The sequence below is a fragment of the Leptonychotes weddellii genome, chromosome 3 (assembly GCF_054177405.1).
Source record: "Leptonychotes weddellii isolate Sample4059 chromosome 3, ASM5417740v2, whole genome shotgun sequence".
Taxonomy (NCBI): Eukaryota; Metazoa; Chordata; class Mammalia; order Carnivora; family Phocidae; genus Leptonychotes; species Leptonychotes weddellii.
The window spans coordinates 72,248-90,359 of record NC_138371.1 but is presented as its reverse complement, the minus strand read 5'-3'; the positions used below and the strand labels follow the sequence as shown (position 1 = coordinate 90,359).

Sequence of the window (18,112 nt, the reverse complement as noted above, 5' to 3'; positions counted from 1 at the left end):
GGGGGGGCAGTGTGACGTGGAGGTGCATGGCTGAGCCTGGGTAGCTGACTGCAGAGGCACGGAGTGTTTCTACACAGGCAACATGGGAGAAAGGGGGTGGCGATTGCTTCTGGGACCAGACTTGGTGTTTTCAACAGTTGTGACCTGCTGCAGTTTCTTGGCTTCCCCTCAGGTTCCTGGTGTGAACTGGCTGTGTCCCCACAGCAGTTGCATATTTGAATTACGTATGTGTTCTTGATTCTGGAGAGCGAGGTGGGGAAGCCTTTCTTTCTTTGCTGATTGGAGCGTACTGTCTACGTTTCCCTGTAGCTGACAGGTTTATCTGAAAGCTACTGAATCACAGGAAAGAGTGAACACCCCAGCCCTCCCTGCTCTCACGCAGGCAGACACTCCCCCGCCTGCTCTCCCACCTGCTTGGCTGCAGAGCTGTGGGCAGCCGACAGGGAGGGAGGCATGGGCAGGCTGGATTCTGGCTGGACACTGGTTAGTGACCTAGGGTGGCTGTGGGGAGTGGGGGGCAATAGGCCTGCTTCACGGGGGTGGGTGGGTGATGGTGGCTTGTGGTCAGGAATGGCTTGCTGGCGGGTGGGCAGCTGGGGGTGGGAGGGGGCTCCCAAGACTTAAGGCTCCAGGAATGGGGAGGGCATCTGGAGGTTTCTGGCTTTTGGGGTGTTGGTGCTGTGGGCATGTGAGGGGTGGTACTGGGTGTGCAGGTGAAGGCGGCTGGATCAGTCTGGGTTGGGGTCAAGGGGTCTCAGATGGCATCAACTGGCAGCTGGTGAGTGACCCCCAAGGGAGAGGGTCCCTAAGAGGCTGAGGAGGGTGGACCTGGGGTGGGTGGGCTGGGAGCCCAGGGAGTAGGTCCTGTCCAGATGGAGGGACAAGACAGGGATGGATTCATGTCCCCAGAGTGCCAAACCCCAGTGCTGGGTGGTGCATGCTACCCCTCACACCCTCTGGGGTGCCTCTGTACCCCTCTTGTCTTGTACCAAGGGGGCACACCATCCCCACCCACCTGCTCCTCACTGCTGTGCTTTCCCTGCAGGTCTGAGTTCACCGACACCATCCTGTCCGTGCACCCCTCCGACGTGCTGGACATGCCTGTGGACCCAAATGAGCCCACGTACTGTCTGTGCCACCAGGTGTCCTATGGGGAGATGATAGGCTGTGACAACCCAGACGTGAGTGTGGGCGCTGGGCACAGGCCGTGGGTGGGGCCCTGCAGCCCCGGTGGGGGGTGGCAGGTGGGGGCTGTTGTCTTTGGTGTCCAGCCCACAGAGCGCAGAGTCCTGACTGTGGCCTCCCCTCTGTCTTGCAGTGTCCTATTGAGTGGTTTCACTTCGCCTGTGTGGATCTGACCACAAAACCCAAAGGAAAATGGTCAGTATGCGGGGGGCTGCTCTGTCCTTCCCCGTCTGCGGGGCGTCCTGTGCACTGCTTCCCGGCAGAGCCGGGCTGAGGCCTCGGCACTCCGGTTCAGCGCTCCTGGTTCCTGGGGCTGAGCTGGTAGAGGGACACCTGCTGCCACCTCACCTGGGGGCAAGTCTTCTATGACGTTTTCGTGATTCTTCTAGAGCTAGAACAGCTGTTTTGACTCTTTGCATTGAGGTAGAGATACTCTTAAAAATAAGTGTGAAATGGGGAGCTCTTTTCCCTGGAGCAATTTTGGGAAAAGGCAAAGAGTGTGAGCATTAAGACTGATCCAAACCTGGGCGCAGGCCAGGGACCTGCCGAAGGGCTTCTATTTAATTGGGAAGGTGTTCAGAGCACATGAGCACTTTCTGTTCCTGATCCTTGTGCTCAATGGCAGCTTTTGTGGTCTGAGATTTCATTTAAAGAAACACCACGTTTTTATTTACCTGTGCTTAAAATGGACATCTGCCCTAAAATGAAATCTTGGGAATCTTGTTCCCCAGAGGAGATGAGAAAGCCCTGAAGGACAGGCTGTGTCGTCCCGGGCTTCGGTGGGTGACGGCAGCCATGTGCATTCCCGGCACCGGGTAACCTCAGAGTCTGAGCAGTCACGGGACGCACCCCTGAGCGGGGGTGGGGTGCCCTGCAGCAGGGCGGGCACCTGAGCGGGGGGTGGGGGGTGGGGGGTGGAGGGCTGCTGGCCACCTGTGGGGCAGGTGTGACTTGTGGTGGGGCGCGAGGCAGGGAGATCTGATTTGAGTTTGGACAGGGGTTTGAGTTGTTTGTGGAACTTCTGGGTGGAAGAGTCCATAGGCGATGGAAAACCATTTTGCTTCTGGGCGGGCTGTGCAGATGGGCGTCCACCCATCGTGCACTAGGAACAGGGCAGGACAAGCAGAGCTGGGGAGGCCGGGTGGGCCCCACTCCTGCTGTCTAACTCCGTGTTTCTCTGGGGTCAGTGTTCAGGCTCCTTCCCTGTTAAGTAGGACTGAAGCTCGGACACGTTGGTGCTGCACGAGCTGCATGTGAGCGTGTTTGCTGGGGGAGCTTTGCTTCCTCTGGGGCAGTGGCATGAGCGTGCTCAGCACTCACTCCCTGGCACAGAGCACACACTGGCGAGTGGCGGCCTGGTGCCTGGGTGGGCGTGTCCCATGGCATCAGCTGCCTCCTGCATCGGGAGCCAGGAGGGCTGCGGTGGAAAGCAGCAGGAACGATCCCTGTGTCACTCACAGCTGCCCTGGCCCAGGAGTGACCAAGGGCCGCCTCCTGTGTGTGAGGCGCTGACCCTGCTTGCCCAGGGTCACCAGGAGCACTGGCTAATCACGCAGGTCCCAGGGCCCTCTCGGCCTGCCCGCCTGGCTGGGTGTGCCACGCGCCATGCTCCGCGCACCATGCTCTGCACGCTTGGTCGCCAGCGTGGCTGTGGGTGTCGCCTCCACTCTGATTACTGACGACCCCGGCATCACACAGGGACGACCAGTTAACTTGATGGTGAGCAGTGTTCGTGCGTAGAAACAGTCTTGCACATTGATTCGTATCTGTTGACTGCAAAACACGTGCTGGCTAGGGTGACTTGCTGGGGCTCCCCCTTGCTGGGGGTTTCCCGATGCGAGGGCCGCGTGCTCTGTGCACTCTCCCCTGGTGCCGTCCCGGCGGCCCGGGGAGGCGGGCTGTGGGCCTCTGCACTCACAGGGCCGATCACCGCGTCTTTCTCCTCAGGTTCTGTCCACGGTGCGTTCAGGAAAGGAGGAAGAAGAAGTAAGCCTGATGCCTGGACTAGAAGAGCAAGTTAATATATTCCTTCTTCGTGTTGCAATATTTTCTCTTCATTTTAAAACTACCTTGTTTCAAATGATATTTAAAAACTCAGTGGCCAGTTGTAATTCTGGATACTTCTTAAAACAAACAAGAATCCACCTGAGCCCTGTTTGCTCGAGGAGCGATCTTACGGGGACTCGCCACAGTGACTTCATTATTGGAGACTTTGTACCGGCCCCGCGCCGAGCCCGGCAGGTGCGCGCCGAGGAGCCGAGCCTTCTGTGGGGGCTGCGGCGGGGACCGCCCAGCCAGCGCAGTACCATCATTCTGCAGCTGAGGCGTGAGCCTGCAAGGTCTGTCCCTGCTTCCTGGGGCTGTGCCCAGCACCTCTGGAAGCACATCTGTCCCCGCTGAGGCGTCTGCGTGTGGGACCTGGCGAGGCCTTGCTGGAGGGCATCTGCCGTGTCCGAGCTCTGGGCCAGGGCGGGCTATCCCTGGAGGAGGAGGTCTCTGCTTCGCTGTGCACTGCCTTTTTCGTCTGGACTCCCAGTTCCCTCTGTGAGGGTTTTACCTTCTGGAGTAAACGGCTCTTCGTTAGCACACGGGTGGTCGTTACTGTGACCCGCCCGCAAGAGACAGATAGCTGATGCTCCGTTTCTCTGGGAATTCCTGATGTTTTTACTGTGAAGATGAAATTATTGTAATAGCATGAAGATCGTGGGTCTGTGTGTATGTGAAGTGAGTCCAGTCCAGTAAGAGCTGATTTTAAACCTGTTATGTCGTACACCGGTCAGCAGCTCATGTCCGAGGGGACGACAATTATGTGATGCGATTTGTGAATTTCTCGTGCCACGCAGTTCTGGAATGAAGCTAGGAAACTAGAGTGTGTTTTCTGTTTAATCTGCATTCACCAAACCAATCTTGAACCGTGTTTTTGGGAATAGTTGGGGGAAATTGCATATGTTTGGTGTGCTGAGATCCATTTGTGATGGTGCATAGTGTGACTTCTGGGAGCAGGCGTGGACTCTGAGACCCTCCAGCATACGTTTAGAGGAGCCCGAGGAGTCCCAAAGAAAGAGGAAAACCTGTTTCTGTCCTCGAGGCAGGAGAAGAAATCCAGGAGGCGGAGTCGAGATGTGAAATTCCCAACTGAAGAAGAATATTGTCTTCTTTATCAGGAGGCCTTCTGGAACGGTGCAGCTGCTTCCTCCAGTGGCCTTGTTTACCGAATGTTCCCTCCTGTTCTCTAATACTTCACCAAGGACAGGAGATGACACGGAGAGAAACTTGGGGGGCTGTGTCCTGCATGGGCCACTCCTCACCAAGGCAGTTCCTGGTCGGTAAACGAGAGCTGAATGTTAACTCCGACGTCAGAGGGCAGGGAGGGTCCTGCTGGACCCTACGTCTATGGTTCTCGGCGGGGCAGCCTGCGCCAGACCTGCTGTCCTGCTGTCCTTTCTGGGGCTTCCAGGGGACTGCAGGTGAGGTCACTTCGGAGAGGGCCACCCTTTCCGTCCCAGGCCGCGTGGTTAGGGTAGGGGGTCAGCAGCTGGCCTGACAAGCTATCCCGGAACCGAAGCCTTCCTCCTGCTCAGAAGGGAGGGGTGAGGGCCTCAGGATGCGCGCCGGCCTGCATGTGCCCCTCCATCTCAGCTGCAGCCGAAAACGAGGCTTGTTTGTATTTAGTAACTTAGCTTTTTGTTAACACAGGTGTTTAAAGATTGTGGGGAATAAATTGTGGAAAATTGTTTTCTTCACTCTTCTACCAGTTTTTATGGAGAGGATAGGTAAGTACACGAGTTTGTGATGATTCTTTGGAAGCTAGTTTAATATTTGCACTGCATCTTAGAACACTTCCCGGCCGCCGCCATCATGGGGAAACTGGTGCCTGGGGATGTGGGCTGATGGCTGGGCAGGGGCCTCCCTCACTGCGCAGGAGGGACGGCCGACTTCCCTGTCGGGAGCTGGTGTGTGATGCCGTCCTCCGCTGGTCGCTGTGTGACGACCCAGCTGCCGGCTTTCTCTTTGTAGGTTCTGTGCCTGGCTGTCTGTAGTGTTTGCTTTTGTTGGTTGCATAAATATCTCCAAAACAACACCCATAGATAGAGCTTTGGAGACAATAAGACATGAGCAGAGTAGCAAGATTTATTCCCTGGAACTCTGTTTGGGCCAGCACGGGTCCGCTGCCCCTCCCTGACTGTGAACGCCGATGCGACAGCGCTGTTTGCTTGGGAAAGAATGTCCTGCCACCTGGCCTGGCTCCAGCCCCGCAGGGGCGGTGGGCGCCTGCCGAGGATCGCCCTGTGAGGCCTGGCCGCCTACCTCAGGGTGATGCCCACCAGACTCCGTCTGCCTGCCGGGCACCAGATCTGACCCGGAGGTGGCTGCAGAGCCCTGTCCCTTGGGTTGAGGGGGTCCCTGTTGCAGCCGCACCTGAGCCAAGGGCGCGGGCCCTCCACGGGGCTGTGGGGTTTTCTTGTAGGGAAGGAGCGCCGTGTTCAGAGGAGACTCAGCATGTTCCTTGCTCTCAGTGCTCTGTTAGCAGTCAGCAGTTTGACCAATAGCCTCTCGTTTTCCTCTAGAACAACACATGCTGCACTTACAAAAATAATTTGTTAAACTGAGCCCCCCACATCCGTGGCTGTGTTCGTGGAGCTGCTGCAGACCCTGAGCTGAGGCCTGTGTGACTGGGGTCCCCGGGCGGGCGGGTGTGAGATGCCACTGGCCATGGCCACGGAGCCTGGTGGCTTCCGGCCTGCACGGGAATGACGGGGGTTTGCTGGGACGCGTGGGGACGGTGGCTTCGTCCCGGGCGGCCACGCGGCACTCCCGACTGGTAGCTGGCAGCCCTGGCAGGGTCTGTCTCGAGCAATAACACTCTCCGGAGAGCAGCTTCCCCGTGTGGCCGCAGCTGGAAGTTGGAACACTTGCCGTGGGCCTTGGAGATAGGAGGTTTTCCTCAGTTGTTAGTGAGCCATGACTGGTCCTTGTTACCTGTGCCGAGAGGAGTTTTAAAACAAAGTCTAAGAAAAATGTTCTCATTCAGGAGAGAGTTCTGTGAAGTTTCTTTCTTCCTACAAATGTATTTTGTGGTGTTCACTTTTACCACATTTCATCCAAAAAGATGATGCAGCTTTAACACGAATGTTACATTTTATTTTCAAGGAATTATCTATGTTCCCTTTGTAAAGGAAAGATAATATTGTAAATCTTTTTATTAAATAATGTAAAGATGTATATCTGTATTTTTGGATCATGTTATAGATTATGGATATATTGTTTAATAAATAAAGTATTTTTTGGAACAAACGTTTGAGAAGGAGTCATTCTAGGAAATGATGAGACCTTAGTGCTGTGGCCAGAGATGGTAAGTATACCCTCCGTTGAACTGTAAAGGGGTGTGCAGTGAACGGGAGGAGAGGTGTTTGGCTGCCATGGGCCCGGGCCAGTCCCGGCCTCAGCTGCCACGGTGTCAGGAGCTGGTGCCTGAGCCCACAAGAAATGTCTGTGTAGAATACTTTGAGTCGCTGTTTTATAAAGGCATAAAGTGCTTTCTCTGGAACAGAAGGTCTGCCCTCCCAAATCTGCACAGGTGTGAAGACCCCTTTGGGAACTAAGTAGTACTTAGGACATTTTTCCTTGAGGAGTGTTAATGGTCAGGGTCCTGAAACCCAGCTTGGTCACGACGACGGAGAGGCCCAGGCTCTGACCTGTTTTCCAGACGACAACCAATTCACAGACCCAGAGTCCTTGCTGGATGGAGGGTGAGGTTCTGGAGGAAGGGCCTGGAATTTCCCTCTGGGCCTTCCAAGGGTGTTTGCAGCCATTTGTGGGGGTGACTGCCTAGGAAAAGGGAACACCAGTGTGTTGTTTTGGGGTGGGTGTGGTAATCTTCACTGGCTCTGAGAGGTTGCTGAGTCCCAGAGGTCCACGATGCCCCTGGTCGACTGGTCCGTGATCAAGTGACCGGTAACATCTGTCTGAGTGTGTCCACAGACCCGTGTGCTTGTAGCGGGGGCGCTGATTAGGATTCGGAGCTGGGGGGCTGGCTGCACCGCTTTGGGTAAGGTGGGGAGCAGGGAAGGGGGTGCCCTGTGGAGCTGGGTCTCACGCCGGAGGGGAGCGCGCTGCCCGGTGGTGGCTGGCACCCCTGAAGGGAACGTGACGAGGCGGGGAGCTGTCACAGCACTGGGGGTGATGCCACAGGGACACCCAGCGGGCCTCCCCCGCCTTTGTCTTCCTCAGGTCAGAGGCCTAACTGGCCCCACAGGCCAGAGGTCAAGGGCGTGCCAGAGCCCAGGGCGGCCAGCCGCGGAGGGGCTGTGAGAGCAGCGTTCCTGCCAGGTCTGGGTCCTGGTGTCCGTGTCACCCAGCCTTGGTGTGGCCCCTCTGACCTCTCCGCACTTGAGTCCCAGCTCTGGGCCTTTGTTCAGGAACAGGTTCAGGCTGTGTGCACTGGCCGCTTTCTGAGCTTTGTGGGCTCTGCCTGTGATGCCTACCCGACTTGCTGGAATATCTGCCCTTTGGCTGGAGGTGGGGTCAGGGCAAGGTGCTGGGTGCTTGGGAGCCAGAGTTCCCTGCTGGGGGCAGAGGTCTGCGGGGTGGGGGGACAGTTCTCAGGGGGTAGCCAGAGACCCCTGGGGGGGGCAGAGGTCTGCGGGGAGGGGGGGCAGTTCTCAGGGGGTAGCCAGAGACCCCTGGGGCGGGGGCAGAGTTCACTGCTGGGGGCAGAGCTCTGCGGGGAGGGGGGACAGTTCTCAGGGGGTGGCAGAGTGGGGGGCAGAGTTCCCTGGAGGGAGCCCCGCAGCAGAACGAGAAGGGGGCGGTCAGGGTGGGCTACGGTAGAGCCGGCCCTCGGGAAGGGCTGGGAGAGTGTGCGTGGAACCTTGCCGGGCACACGGGTCAAGGTCGGCTGTCCCGTGGTGCGACACGGGCCAAATGACGCGCCGGGCGCAGCAGCCGCCCGCAGGGCAGGGGGCGGGGCCTGGAAGGTCTCCTGTCCCGTGGAGGGCGGGGCCTAGCGGGGGCGGGGCCGGGCCGGGGACGGAGGGCGCCAGTGCGCAGGCTCAGTCGGTCCTGGGTCGGGCGTGCGGCGCTGGCGGCGGCGGGACGGGCGCGCGGACGTGAGTGCGCGCGCGCGGCCGCCCGGGGCCTGGGCCGAGGGGCCGCGGGGCCGCGGGGCCGCGGGGCGGCGGGGCGGCGGGGTGGCGGGGGCGTCGCGACCCAAGGCCGTGCTCCAGTGCGAGCCCGCGGGGCTGCGTCCCTTCCCCGGCGTGGGTGGCCCCGGGTCCCGGCCCTCGGCCCCGAGGGCTGCCCCGACGGCCTTCTACTCCGGCGGGGAGCCGCGCTCGCTTTCCCGGGGGCACAGGGCGGGCGCGAGCCCCGAGGGCAGCACTGCCCCGGTTCCGGCTCTGGTGGCCGGAGCGCCGAGTGCCGGAGGAGCCCGCGGAGGGGCGCCGCCCTGGCCCCTGGCCCTCGCCCGGGCGGCTGGGCGGGCCAGCTGGTGCAGGTGCGGGACCCGCCCGCAGCGCGGCCGGCAGCCGGGGAAGCTTCCCTTCCCCACCCTTGCTTTTAATTTCTGCACTTTTTAAACTCCGTGACAATGTGTACATAAGACACAGAATTTACCATTTGAACCATTTTAAGTTGCATAATTCAGTGGCATCCGTACTTTTCAGTGCCTTAGACCCTGGTTTTGTCCTGAAGCAGGAGGGGTTAAGAGGGAGCTGTTATTGCCAATGTTAGAATCGGACTCAAGCCGGCTCCAGCCAGCGTGGGCCGCGCAGTGAATTCCCAGGAGGGAAACCCGTCCCTGGGTCAGGCTCAAGGGCAGCTCGCCCAGGGCCTCTGTCCCCCATGCCCCCCAGCGCGCCTCTCCTGGAGGCCGAAACCTCACTGCCTCACCCTGGAAGACACCTCTCTTCCTGGACCCGACCTGGACTTGGGCCGCGCTGGGCTTCCTCTCGGTAGTATTCCAGAGTTGCAGGTCCTATCACTTGCTTTTTAGGGCAGGAGCGATGGTGCCCCATCTGGTGCCCAGGCAGCTGGTGCGGCTCTTCCGGTGGCAGGTGGTGTGCGCTCGGGGAGCCTCTGTGCAGCCCAGGACATGGGCATTGGCGTCCAGGATCCGCAGCCTGCTCAGCCCTTGGGGGGCCACAGGCACCAGACACCTGGTCTGCAGAAGCGGCTCATCCACATCCCCCCGTGCCCCCGAGGTGGTGCTGACCCAGGAGCGCTACCCCGTGACGCGGCTGCCATTCTCCATGGTGTCTGAGGAAGACCTGGCAGCCTTTGAACGCATCATCCCCGGCAGGGTCGTCACAGACCCGGAGGTGCTGGAAGCTTCCAACGTGGACTGGCTGAGGACGGTCCGAGGTGAGTGAGGGTCTGTCCTCATGCTTCGGGGGGATGGGTGTGTGATGAGCTTTGGGTGGAGGAGCCTGGGGTCACTGGCACATACCCCTTCTTGTGCTGACGAAAAGCTGTATTGTGGTTTTAAAGTCTTCTGAGAACAACATTCATAGAGGTTTATTGGTGGGTGCGTGACCTCTGCAAATCAAAAGACAAAAGAGCCCCCTGGCTGCTCTGAGGGATGCACGTTGATTCCTGGTGCTGCTGTGACGGAGAACCACACACTGTGCAGCAGAAGCTTCCCCTCCCCCAGGCCCGGAGGCCAGAGGTCTGACAGGAAGGCGTAGGCCAGGCCATGCTCCCTCCAGAGGCTCAGGGAGGCTCCGTCCTGCCTCTTCCAGCTCCTGGGGGCTCCAGGCGCCCCTGGACCTGTGACCGCTTCACTCCCATGTCCGACTCCGTCTCCTCGTGGCCTCTCCCTGTGTGTCTGTGTCTCACATCTCCCCCTGCTTCTCTTTAAGGGCACCTGGCATCACCCTAAGTCCAGGACCTTCTCATCTCAGGATCCTTAACTTGATTACGTATGTAAAGACCCTTTATCCAAATAAGGGCACGTGCACAGGGTCTGAGGGATAGGATGTGGACGTACTTTGGGAGGCCCAGTCTGCCCATGGCAGCTCTCTTGGGCAAGATGCGTGGGTGCTGGTTTGGCCGCCCATGCCTCCTTCCTCTCAGCACACGCCTGTTCGTCAGCTCCTGAATTCTCAGCCTTCCAGAGCTCTCCCGTGAGAGAGAGCTTCTAACACTCTGTGTTCTCTCCTGGAACATTTTCGGAGATAACGTAAGCTGCCTATTCAGACAGTTACAAAAACCAATACGATGTTCTTGCTAGAACGTTAAAGAGAGCTAGAAGACAACCAGTTTACAACAAAGTTATGTATTAGACACGGAATGCCGGGACACGCTGGGCAGCCAGGACCGCAGGCAAGGCTGGATCCGGCGCTCGTGGGACTTGAAAGAGCAGTCAAGGGGGGTGTTGTGTGGTGGCGACTCAGCCACTGCAAGGGAAAACTCCGAGAGAGGGTCCAAACCAGCTGCGGCCTGAAGTATAGTGCGTCTGGAAATGGTGCGGAGTCTTGAGCACATGGAGTTAGGGTGTGGGCTCAGATAATCGAGACACGCTGTACTCGCAGGGAAAGACAGGCCGGAGACCTTGGAAGTCTTCAGACTGTTCTTCTTCTTTTTTTAAAAGATTGTATTTATTTGAGAGCGAGATAGAGACAGAGATAGTGGGAGAGAGCACGAGCAGGGAGGAGAGGGAGAAGCAGGCTTCCTGTCCATCCCAGGCAGATGTTAACTGATGGAGCCACCCAGGCGCCCTCCTCGGGCTGTTCTTTATGGCCTGAGTGCCCAGACTGGAAGGGCTTCCAGCCCCACCCTGCCCGCTAAGTCAGGGCCTCACGGGGGGTGGGGGATGTTGCCAGGCTGCGAGCCCACCACCGCACAGGGCCTGCAGGCTTGTGTGCAGTGCTCCTGGAGGCAGGAGAGGGTGCTGTCCACCCTGGGCTCAACCAGGCCGGGCCCCGGCCCTGTCTTGGCACTGCTGCCTGGGTGCCAAGCCCCACAAACTGGGGATGGGGCTCCCACCTCAGGTAAGAACCCAGTGTGCTGGGTGCTCAAGGCTTAGGGTGTCTTCCTCCTGGGGCTTCCAGAGCAAGTGCACCCTGTGACTGGGATGCAGACTGTCTGCCCTCCCTCCCTGCACAGGGGTTGGCTGTGTGCTGGGGGCTCTTCCTGGAGGTCTGTGTGCCTGTGTGGACGACCCCCCACCCCCACCCCCGCCTGCTGACACCTGAGCTCAGGAGGGCGGCACTGGGGCTTATTCATGTCTGAATCCACAGGGCTTGATGCACAGCACCTGCCCAGTGGGTGTCTGCTGAAGTAGTTTGTTCACTTTCTGTCTAAATCACCCTTTTATGTGGCTTTCTTTTGGAAGAAAGCATGTCTAAACTTACGATCATTTAACATTTTAATCTCGAAGTTCTATAGAAAACGCAGCTAGTAAAAGCTGATTAGGATTTTTTTTTTTTTTTTAAAGATTTTTTATTTATTTGACAGAGAGAGACACAGCGAGAGAGGGAACACAAGCAGGGGGAGTGGGAGAGGGAGAAGCAGGCTTCCCGCGGAGCAGGGAGCCCGATGCGGGGCTCGATCCCAGGACCCCGGGATCATGACCTGAGCCGAAGGCAGACACGCAACGACTGAGCCACCCAGGCGCCCCTAAGCTGATTAGGATTTTACAATTTTCTTAAAAATCGTTTTTATTTGAAATGGAAACTGTTAGTATCCTGTCCAAAAATTAGATCCCTTGCTCATGGGTGGACCCCATAAACTTCGGTGGGCACCTCATTGTGTGTCTGCACATAGTGCAGGGCTGGGGTCCCAAACATGAAGCTGGACAGGAGTTTCACCTGAGGGACGGTGGCATGAGCTGCAAGCCAGGTGGGCATGAGTGCCCAGGAGAGGCCCCCATCACAGGCTGTTTCCTTGGAGTCTGGGAAGCCACCTGGAAGGGTGTCCTGGGACAGGAATAGCCAGCGCAAAGTCTCTGAGCAAGGCCACGCTTGGCGTGTTTGTGGAGCCATAGACCCAGGTACAGCTGGAGTGGATGGACAAGGAGGAGGTCAGAGAGCGAGGGGGCCAGGTCGAGACCTCAGGGCTGTGTGAGTCCTGGTAGCTGATGGGGGGCTGCTGGGAGGCCAGGAGGAGAGAGGGGCCCATGACCTGAGGTGGCTGCCGTGTCGGGGAGAGGTTTCCACTCCACAGTCGTGGAACCTGGGAGCAGAGCACGAGTCTTCGAGGGCAGTCAGCTGAAATGGTATCGGGTTCTGTGTTTGTGGAAGGAAGAGTCCAAGACATGCTCATGGGCGAATAGGGTGTCAGAGGAGTCAGGATGCAGGGCCCCTTGGCCTGAGCAGTTGCAGAACTGGCCTTCCACTTGCTGAGTAAAATGACAGCAGGTGCTACTCTGTGGGGAAGCCGGAGGTCTGGGCCTGAACAAGTCCAGATGGACACGTGAGGGGGCCCGTTGGGCTGTGAAGTCAGCTAGCCCAGGGTAGGGTCCGAGGAGGCTGGTGACCGCTGTGGTCCATGGGGGTGAGCAGGCACCAGCCAAGGGGACCGAGCAGGTGTGGCCGGGGCTCCGGGGAACCTGGTGCGTGTGTGAACAAAGGGGGAGCCAGGGGTCAGCAGGAATCGGCAGGGGTCGGGAGCAGCTGCTGCACTGGGGACTGTGGCAGGAGGCCGTCTGTAGCATGGAAGTGACATGTGTGCCACTGGAGCTGTTCGTGGGGGCTTGGGAGGCAGACGGGACCCCCGTCTGGTGGATGCACTGTGCTGTCGGGGGGGACAGAGAGCTGAGGCTGTGGGGACGGGGTCAAGAGAAGATGTTTTTTTCCTTTTCGGGGCTGGTTTCGGACGAGCCTGCCATTGCAGCAGGTTAATAGTGGAATGATCTGGTAGAGAGGGAAGAGCGAGGAGCTTGGTGAGAAACGGGGGGTCGCCGTGAAGTTGCCCAGGAGGTGGGTGTGGAGGGACCTGGGCCCAGGGAGGGGTCGCAGTCTCAGGGGGAAAGACAGTGGGGGCCCGTGCAGAAGCAGGTGGGTGCTGCTGAGGTGAGGCTGGGGGAGGCCGTGGGAGCTGCGGTCTGTGGGAGGGGGGAGGCGTGTGAGAGACCGCTGCCTGTCCCCCGGGAGGCAGGACAGGGAGGGCCCAGGGACTGCTGCCCAGGGGTGGGAGGAAGCAAGCCGGGGAGTCGTTCCCGGAGCCTGGGGAGCAAGACCCTCAGCCCAGGTTCCCAGGGAGCTGGGAGAGAAGAGGCAGGACCCGAGTTCGAGGTGACAGTCTCATGTGTCAGGGTCAGCAGCGTCCTGCAGAGGTTCAGATGGGCAAGATCTGAGGCTTGCCGGCCACTCGGTCTGTGCCACGGTCCGTTGTCCGAAAGCAGCCACACCAAATAAGTGGGCATCAAACTGTGTCCACACGGCTCCAATTACAAACGTGGCCCGGGCTGGGCATGGTCTGCACGCGGGGTTTGCCAGCCCTGATGTAGCTGGGTGCTCTGGTCACTGGGAGGAAGGCAGGGAGATTGCTCGCTGGGAGCGCTGGGGGTGTGCATGCTGTGACAGGTGACAGGCCATGCCCCAGGAGGGTCCTCTCGTGCCCCAAGCCCAGTGGCACCCCGAGTGAGCGAAGGCCTCGGACGGCTGCTGGGAAGCCAAGAGGGCTGAAGAAGCAGGTGGTGGGCAGCATGCGGACGGTGCCGCTGAGACCAGTGAAAGGCATCTGTCCCCCACCAGTCTGCTGAGCCTGCCTTTGTCGAGCGGAAGGACACGAGCTGAGGGCCAGAGAGACCGACGCTTTCGCCTCAGCTCGTCCCTGACCGGCGCCCTCCAGAGCTCTGACTCTGCTCCTTCTGCCTTTGCTGCTTCTGTTTTCCCCTCTGTCCTTTGAGTCCGTCCCTAACCTCTGAGGCTCTGTGCACATGAGAGAGGAGCCTAGGGCATAGCTGGAGTTTTTTTTTGTTTTTTTTTTATTCATGAGAGACAGGGGGAGAGAGAGAGAGAGAGAGGCAGAAGCAGGCTCCCTGCTGAGCAGGGAGCCCGATGCAGGACTCGATCCCAGGACCCTGGGATCATGACCTGAGCCGAAAGCAGACGCTTAACCATCTGAGCCACCCAGGCGCCCCATAGCTGGAGTTTTGAACCTTGGGGGCAGTCTGCCCGAAGATTCCTTCCCTGCTTCCTCCCACACGTCCCAGAGGAAACACAGTCATCATCCAGCAGCACGTCCATGGCTGCTTCCCTTTGGCCAGTGTCCTGAGGTGGACAGTAGAGCCCTAAGGCCTCCTGGAGGCTCGGGCAGGGGTGTGCTGGGAGGGCCAGTTACTGAAAAATTGTTAGAATTTTGCAGCAAGCCAGTTGTGAAACACAGCCCTTATTAAAAATTAAAGTATGTAAACATATGATTAAGTTATATTTAAAGCAAGGATTATAAATATATATATATTTATAATTTATAACAAAAAAAAGTAAGCTAAGAACTACAGCCAGATCTCAAAGCCGCATGAGAAGTCACTGACGCGGGGCGGGGGGGGTGGGTCCTGTGCCTCCCGCCTTCCTGAAGCCTCCTCACCTGCTTCTGCATTTGGAACAAAGAGGGGCAGAGAGAGCCTGCCTGTCTCTGGGAGGCGGTGGTCAGGAACACTGATGGGCTGGCGTCCAGGGGCTCCTGCTGGCCACCTCTGGGCATCCCATAAATCGAAACAGCTGAGAGCAGGCACCTGGTACATAAAACAAGAGCCGTGCACACACACCGCTTTGATGAAACACTTGTAGGAGGAGGATGGGAAGCCCCTCCCCGCGGCAGAAAGTCCAGTACTACACACAGGTGGAGGGATGGATTCGGACAGGTCACTGACTTGATGTCAGGTGTCTCCCCACAAGGGATGTGCGGTTATGGGGGAAACACAGTCACTCCCAGCGAGCAGCCAGGCAGGTGCCCCCGGCCGTGGACGTGGGCCTGGACATCGGTGCCGTGGCCTCCCCGCCCAGGGAGGTGGGGCCCGTTTTTGACACCTCGCCCTTGTCCTTGAGGTTCAAGGGCTTGTTGCTGACCGCGGTTGTGCGGGTGGCCTGCAGAGGAAGGAGGATCTTCCCTTTCCGGAGGGTAGACTGAGCGCTGCCCTCCGTGAGTGTAACGTGCTCCTTGGTGTTGCAGGTGGTGGCAAGGTGCTGCTGAGGCCCCGGACCTCCCAGGAGGTGGCTCACATCCTCAGGTGAGGAGCCGGCACCGGGAGGGCCCACGGGGCCGCGGCGGGTGCCTGGGGAGGGCACGCATCAGGGAGGGAGACAGGCCTTTTCTTGCAAACAGCATTCTTTCATTGTTCTATGCCAGTAAACTCACGTTGAAATTGGAAAACAAAACCATAAAGAAAACCCCGCGAAAGCAAGCCCTCACTTCCCTCCAGAGGTGGCCCCTGAGGGGTTTTGCTCCCTCCAGCTGCTCCTTCTCTGCCCAGAGTGCTTAACTGCTGTCACATCGTGTCTGTGATGGGAGCGCTTCTGTCTTCCCCATCTGGCCGTTTCCGCGCCACGTCTAGGTGCTCCTTGCGCTTCCAGGCCAGTTTCTGGTGGAGGTCTAACGGACACGTGGGGGGCTGCGTTGCTTTTGGTGGACAGCAGGGGGTGCTGCTGGTCTGGGGCTTGTGCAGGGAGGGGTGTGGCCTCTCAGGAGGTTCACCCCAGGAGGGCCACCCTGTCTGGGACCGTGCAGCCTCACGGGTAGACCCCGGTCTCCTCAGACTCACCGGCTGAGCACGGGGACTGAGGAAGTCCCCATGGAGGCCACGGGCAGGAGGAAGGGGGACTCAAGGTTCGGTGGGCTCGCAGCCAGGGTTGGCCTGGATCGCGTCCTGCAGGGACGGTGGTGTGGGTGGAGGGACAGGACCCCGATACCCGTCCTGTGCTTGTCCCAGGTACTGTCATGAGAGGAACCTGGCTGTGAACCCGCAGGGGGGAAACACGGGCATGGTGGGGGGCAGCGTGCCTGTCTTTGATGAGATCATCTTGTCCACCGCCCAGATGAACCAGGTCATCAGCTTCCACAGCGTGTCAGGTAAGCCTGCACTGCGGCCGGGTGGTGAGGGCCCCGGGCTGGGGAGGAGAGGTCCGGCTCTGTCTGCCCTGGGGGTGCTCTCTGGCCTGTCACTGAGGTGGCTTGTGCGGTGGGGCTGAGGTGAAGGGGGTGGGCTTTTGCCGCAGCCCCTCCGACTCTGATATTTTCTGACCAGGAAGGCCCTTGGAAATGGGGTGCAAAGGGTGGGGTACAGGGAAGCATCAGGCGCCTCCTGCTCAGTGGCCCCAGCAGTCTGTCCAGCAGGGCATTTGGGGTGGGGCATCCTCTGTGCTGGGGGCACCTGGGCACGGGAGCTCCATGCCAGCAGCACCCCAGAGTCACACGTCCCCGGTGGTGGGATCAGCCCTGGGCGAGGGGCTGCTGCCTTTATAGTGACGCTCTTCCGCTCTTTTCCGCAAGAGCGTGTGCCTGAGGACTTTCTTCTTTACTTTTGCCCTAGCAATTTTTCTTTCTCGTGGTAAACGATAAGGGTCACTTCTGGGGGACGGGTCTGGGGACACACTCCCTTTCCTTGGTCCGGGTTTGGAGGGGGACCCCTGCCCCGGGGCTGACCCCCGCAGGGGCCCCGCGATGAGTCTCCTGGCCCCGCCTGGGCCGAATGCACCCGCGGCAGCGCTTTGGCTCGGCAGGGACCCTGGTGTGCCAGGCGGGCTGTGTCCTGGAGGAGCTCAGCCGCTACGTGGAGGAGAGAGGCTTCGTCATGCCCCTGGACCTGGGGGCCAAGGGCAGCTGCCACATCGGGGGGAACGTGGCGACCAACGCTGGTGGCCTGAGGTTTCTGCGCTACGGCTCACTGCATGGGACTGTCCTGGGCCTGGAAGTGGTGAGCTGGGGCGCCGGCCCGCTTTCCTCTGTGTGCCCTGTGCCTGTGTCCGAGTGGCCCGGCTCCCCAGCCTCTCCCCAGTGCTGAGTGTGCTCAGCGTGTGAGGTCTCCGCAGGGGCCCCGACCCGGCTTGGCTCTGGGGGGTCTGTGCCCCCTTGGGCACTCTCTCTGGGTCTCGGGCGGTTGGGGCGGTGCGGGGTGAGGTCGGGAAGCCTTGTGGATGAGGGGTCTACAGGGCGCCGCCGGCGCAGCGTGGTCTCTGCCACGCCCCTGCTCCGCCCTGCCTCCCGCCACCCTGCTTTGGGCCCTGAGCTCCCTGGGGGTGGGAGCATGAAAGTCCTTCTTTCAGCCCGACTGGGCGCCTCAGGCCTGGGGTCACCCCGGGGCCCCCGACTGGGGTGGGGTAGGGGCTCATGCCTGGCTCTGCTTTCTGAGGGCCCCCCGGGCGTGGGAGTGGGAGGAGAGGGGCGTCCACGAGGGCCCATGTGTAGGGCCTTGCTTCTCTCCTCCTCGGCTAGGTACTGGCCGACGGCACCATCCTGAACTGCCTGACCTCTCTGCGGAAGGACAACACGGGCTATGACCTGAAGCAGCTCTTCATCGGGTCGGAGGGCACACTGGGGGTCATCACGGCTGTGTCCATCCAGTGTCCGCCCAAGCCCACGGCGGTGAACGTGGCTTTCGTCGGTAGGCAGGCTGTCAGGGTGCACCACTCGGTGCCCTGTCCGTCGGCATGAGGGAGGCCGTTCCCGCCTCTCCTGGCTTCTCTCCGAGGGATGGTGCTCCCAGAGTGAGGTCTGCAGGGGAGCCTCCCCCGTCTCGGGGCAGAACACACTTTGTTCTGGAGCAGAACTGGGGCTTTGCTCAGCTCTGCAACCCTGTCTGGCTCGTTGACTCTGAGGGAAATGGTGTCATTTCTGGTGTGTTCGCTCCCGAATCAGTCACAGCCATAGGAACACTGCCCGCCCTGTCCCCTGCTGTCCCCGCCCTGTCCCCCTGCTGTCCCCGCCCTGTCCCCCTACTGTCCCCACCCATCCCCCTGCTGTCCCTGTCCCCCTACTGTCCCCGCCC

The 18,112-nt window shown here is 59.7% G+C and overlaps 2 protein-coding genes across 6 annotated transcripts in view; both read left to right on the top strand.

Annotated features, from left to right (window-relative positions):
- ING5 (inhibitor of growth family member 5) overlaps positions 1–6,480 on the top strand; it is a 22,041-nt gene extending 15,561 nt beyond the window's left edge. Inside the window, exons 6-8 of the mRNA XM_006750740.3 lie at positions 1,046–1,181; positions 1,319–1,380; positions 3,133–6,480. Of these exons, the coding sequence (XP_006750803.1) occupies positions 1,046–1,181; positions 1,319–1,380; positions 3,133–3,175 (241 nt within the window). The 3' untranslated portion in view covers positions 3,176–6,480. The remainder of the gene's footprint in view (positions 1–1,045; positions 1,182–1,318; positions 1,381–3,132) is intronic.
- A 1,756-nt stretch (positions 6,481–8,236) lies between these two features.
- D2HGDH (D-2-hydroxyglutarate dehydrogenase) overlaps positions 8,237–18,112 on the top strand; it is a 19,689-nt gene continuing 9,813 nt past the window's right edge. For 2 of the 5 annotated variants that reach the window (XR_014143302.1, XM_081813198.1), the window contains exons 1-6: positions 8,237–8,294; positions 9,179–9,546; positions 15,301–15,358; positions 16,058–16,197; positions 16,848–17,041; positions 17,560–17,728. Coding sequence is in view for 4 of the 5 variants with exons in the window: in XM_081813198.1 (XP_081669324.1) it covers positions 9,189–9,546; positions 15,301–15,358; positions 16,058–16,197; positions 16,848–17,041; positions 17,560–17,728 (919 nt within the window). In the remaining variant the exon portion in view is untranslated. Of the gene's footprint in view, positions 8,295–8,350; positions 8,681–9,178; positions 9,547–15,300; positions 15,359–16,057; positions 16,198–16,847; positions 17,042–17,559; positions 17,729–18,112 lie in introns of those variants that run through there. The other 3 variants (XM_081813200.1, XM_081813201.1, XM_081813199.1) reach the window with 3 other exon arrangements.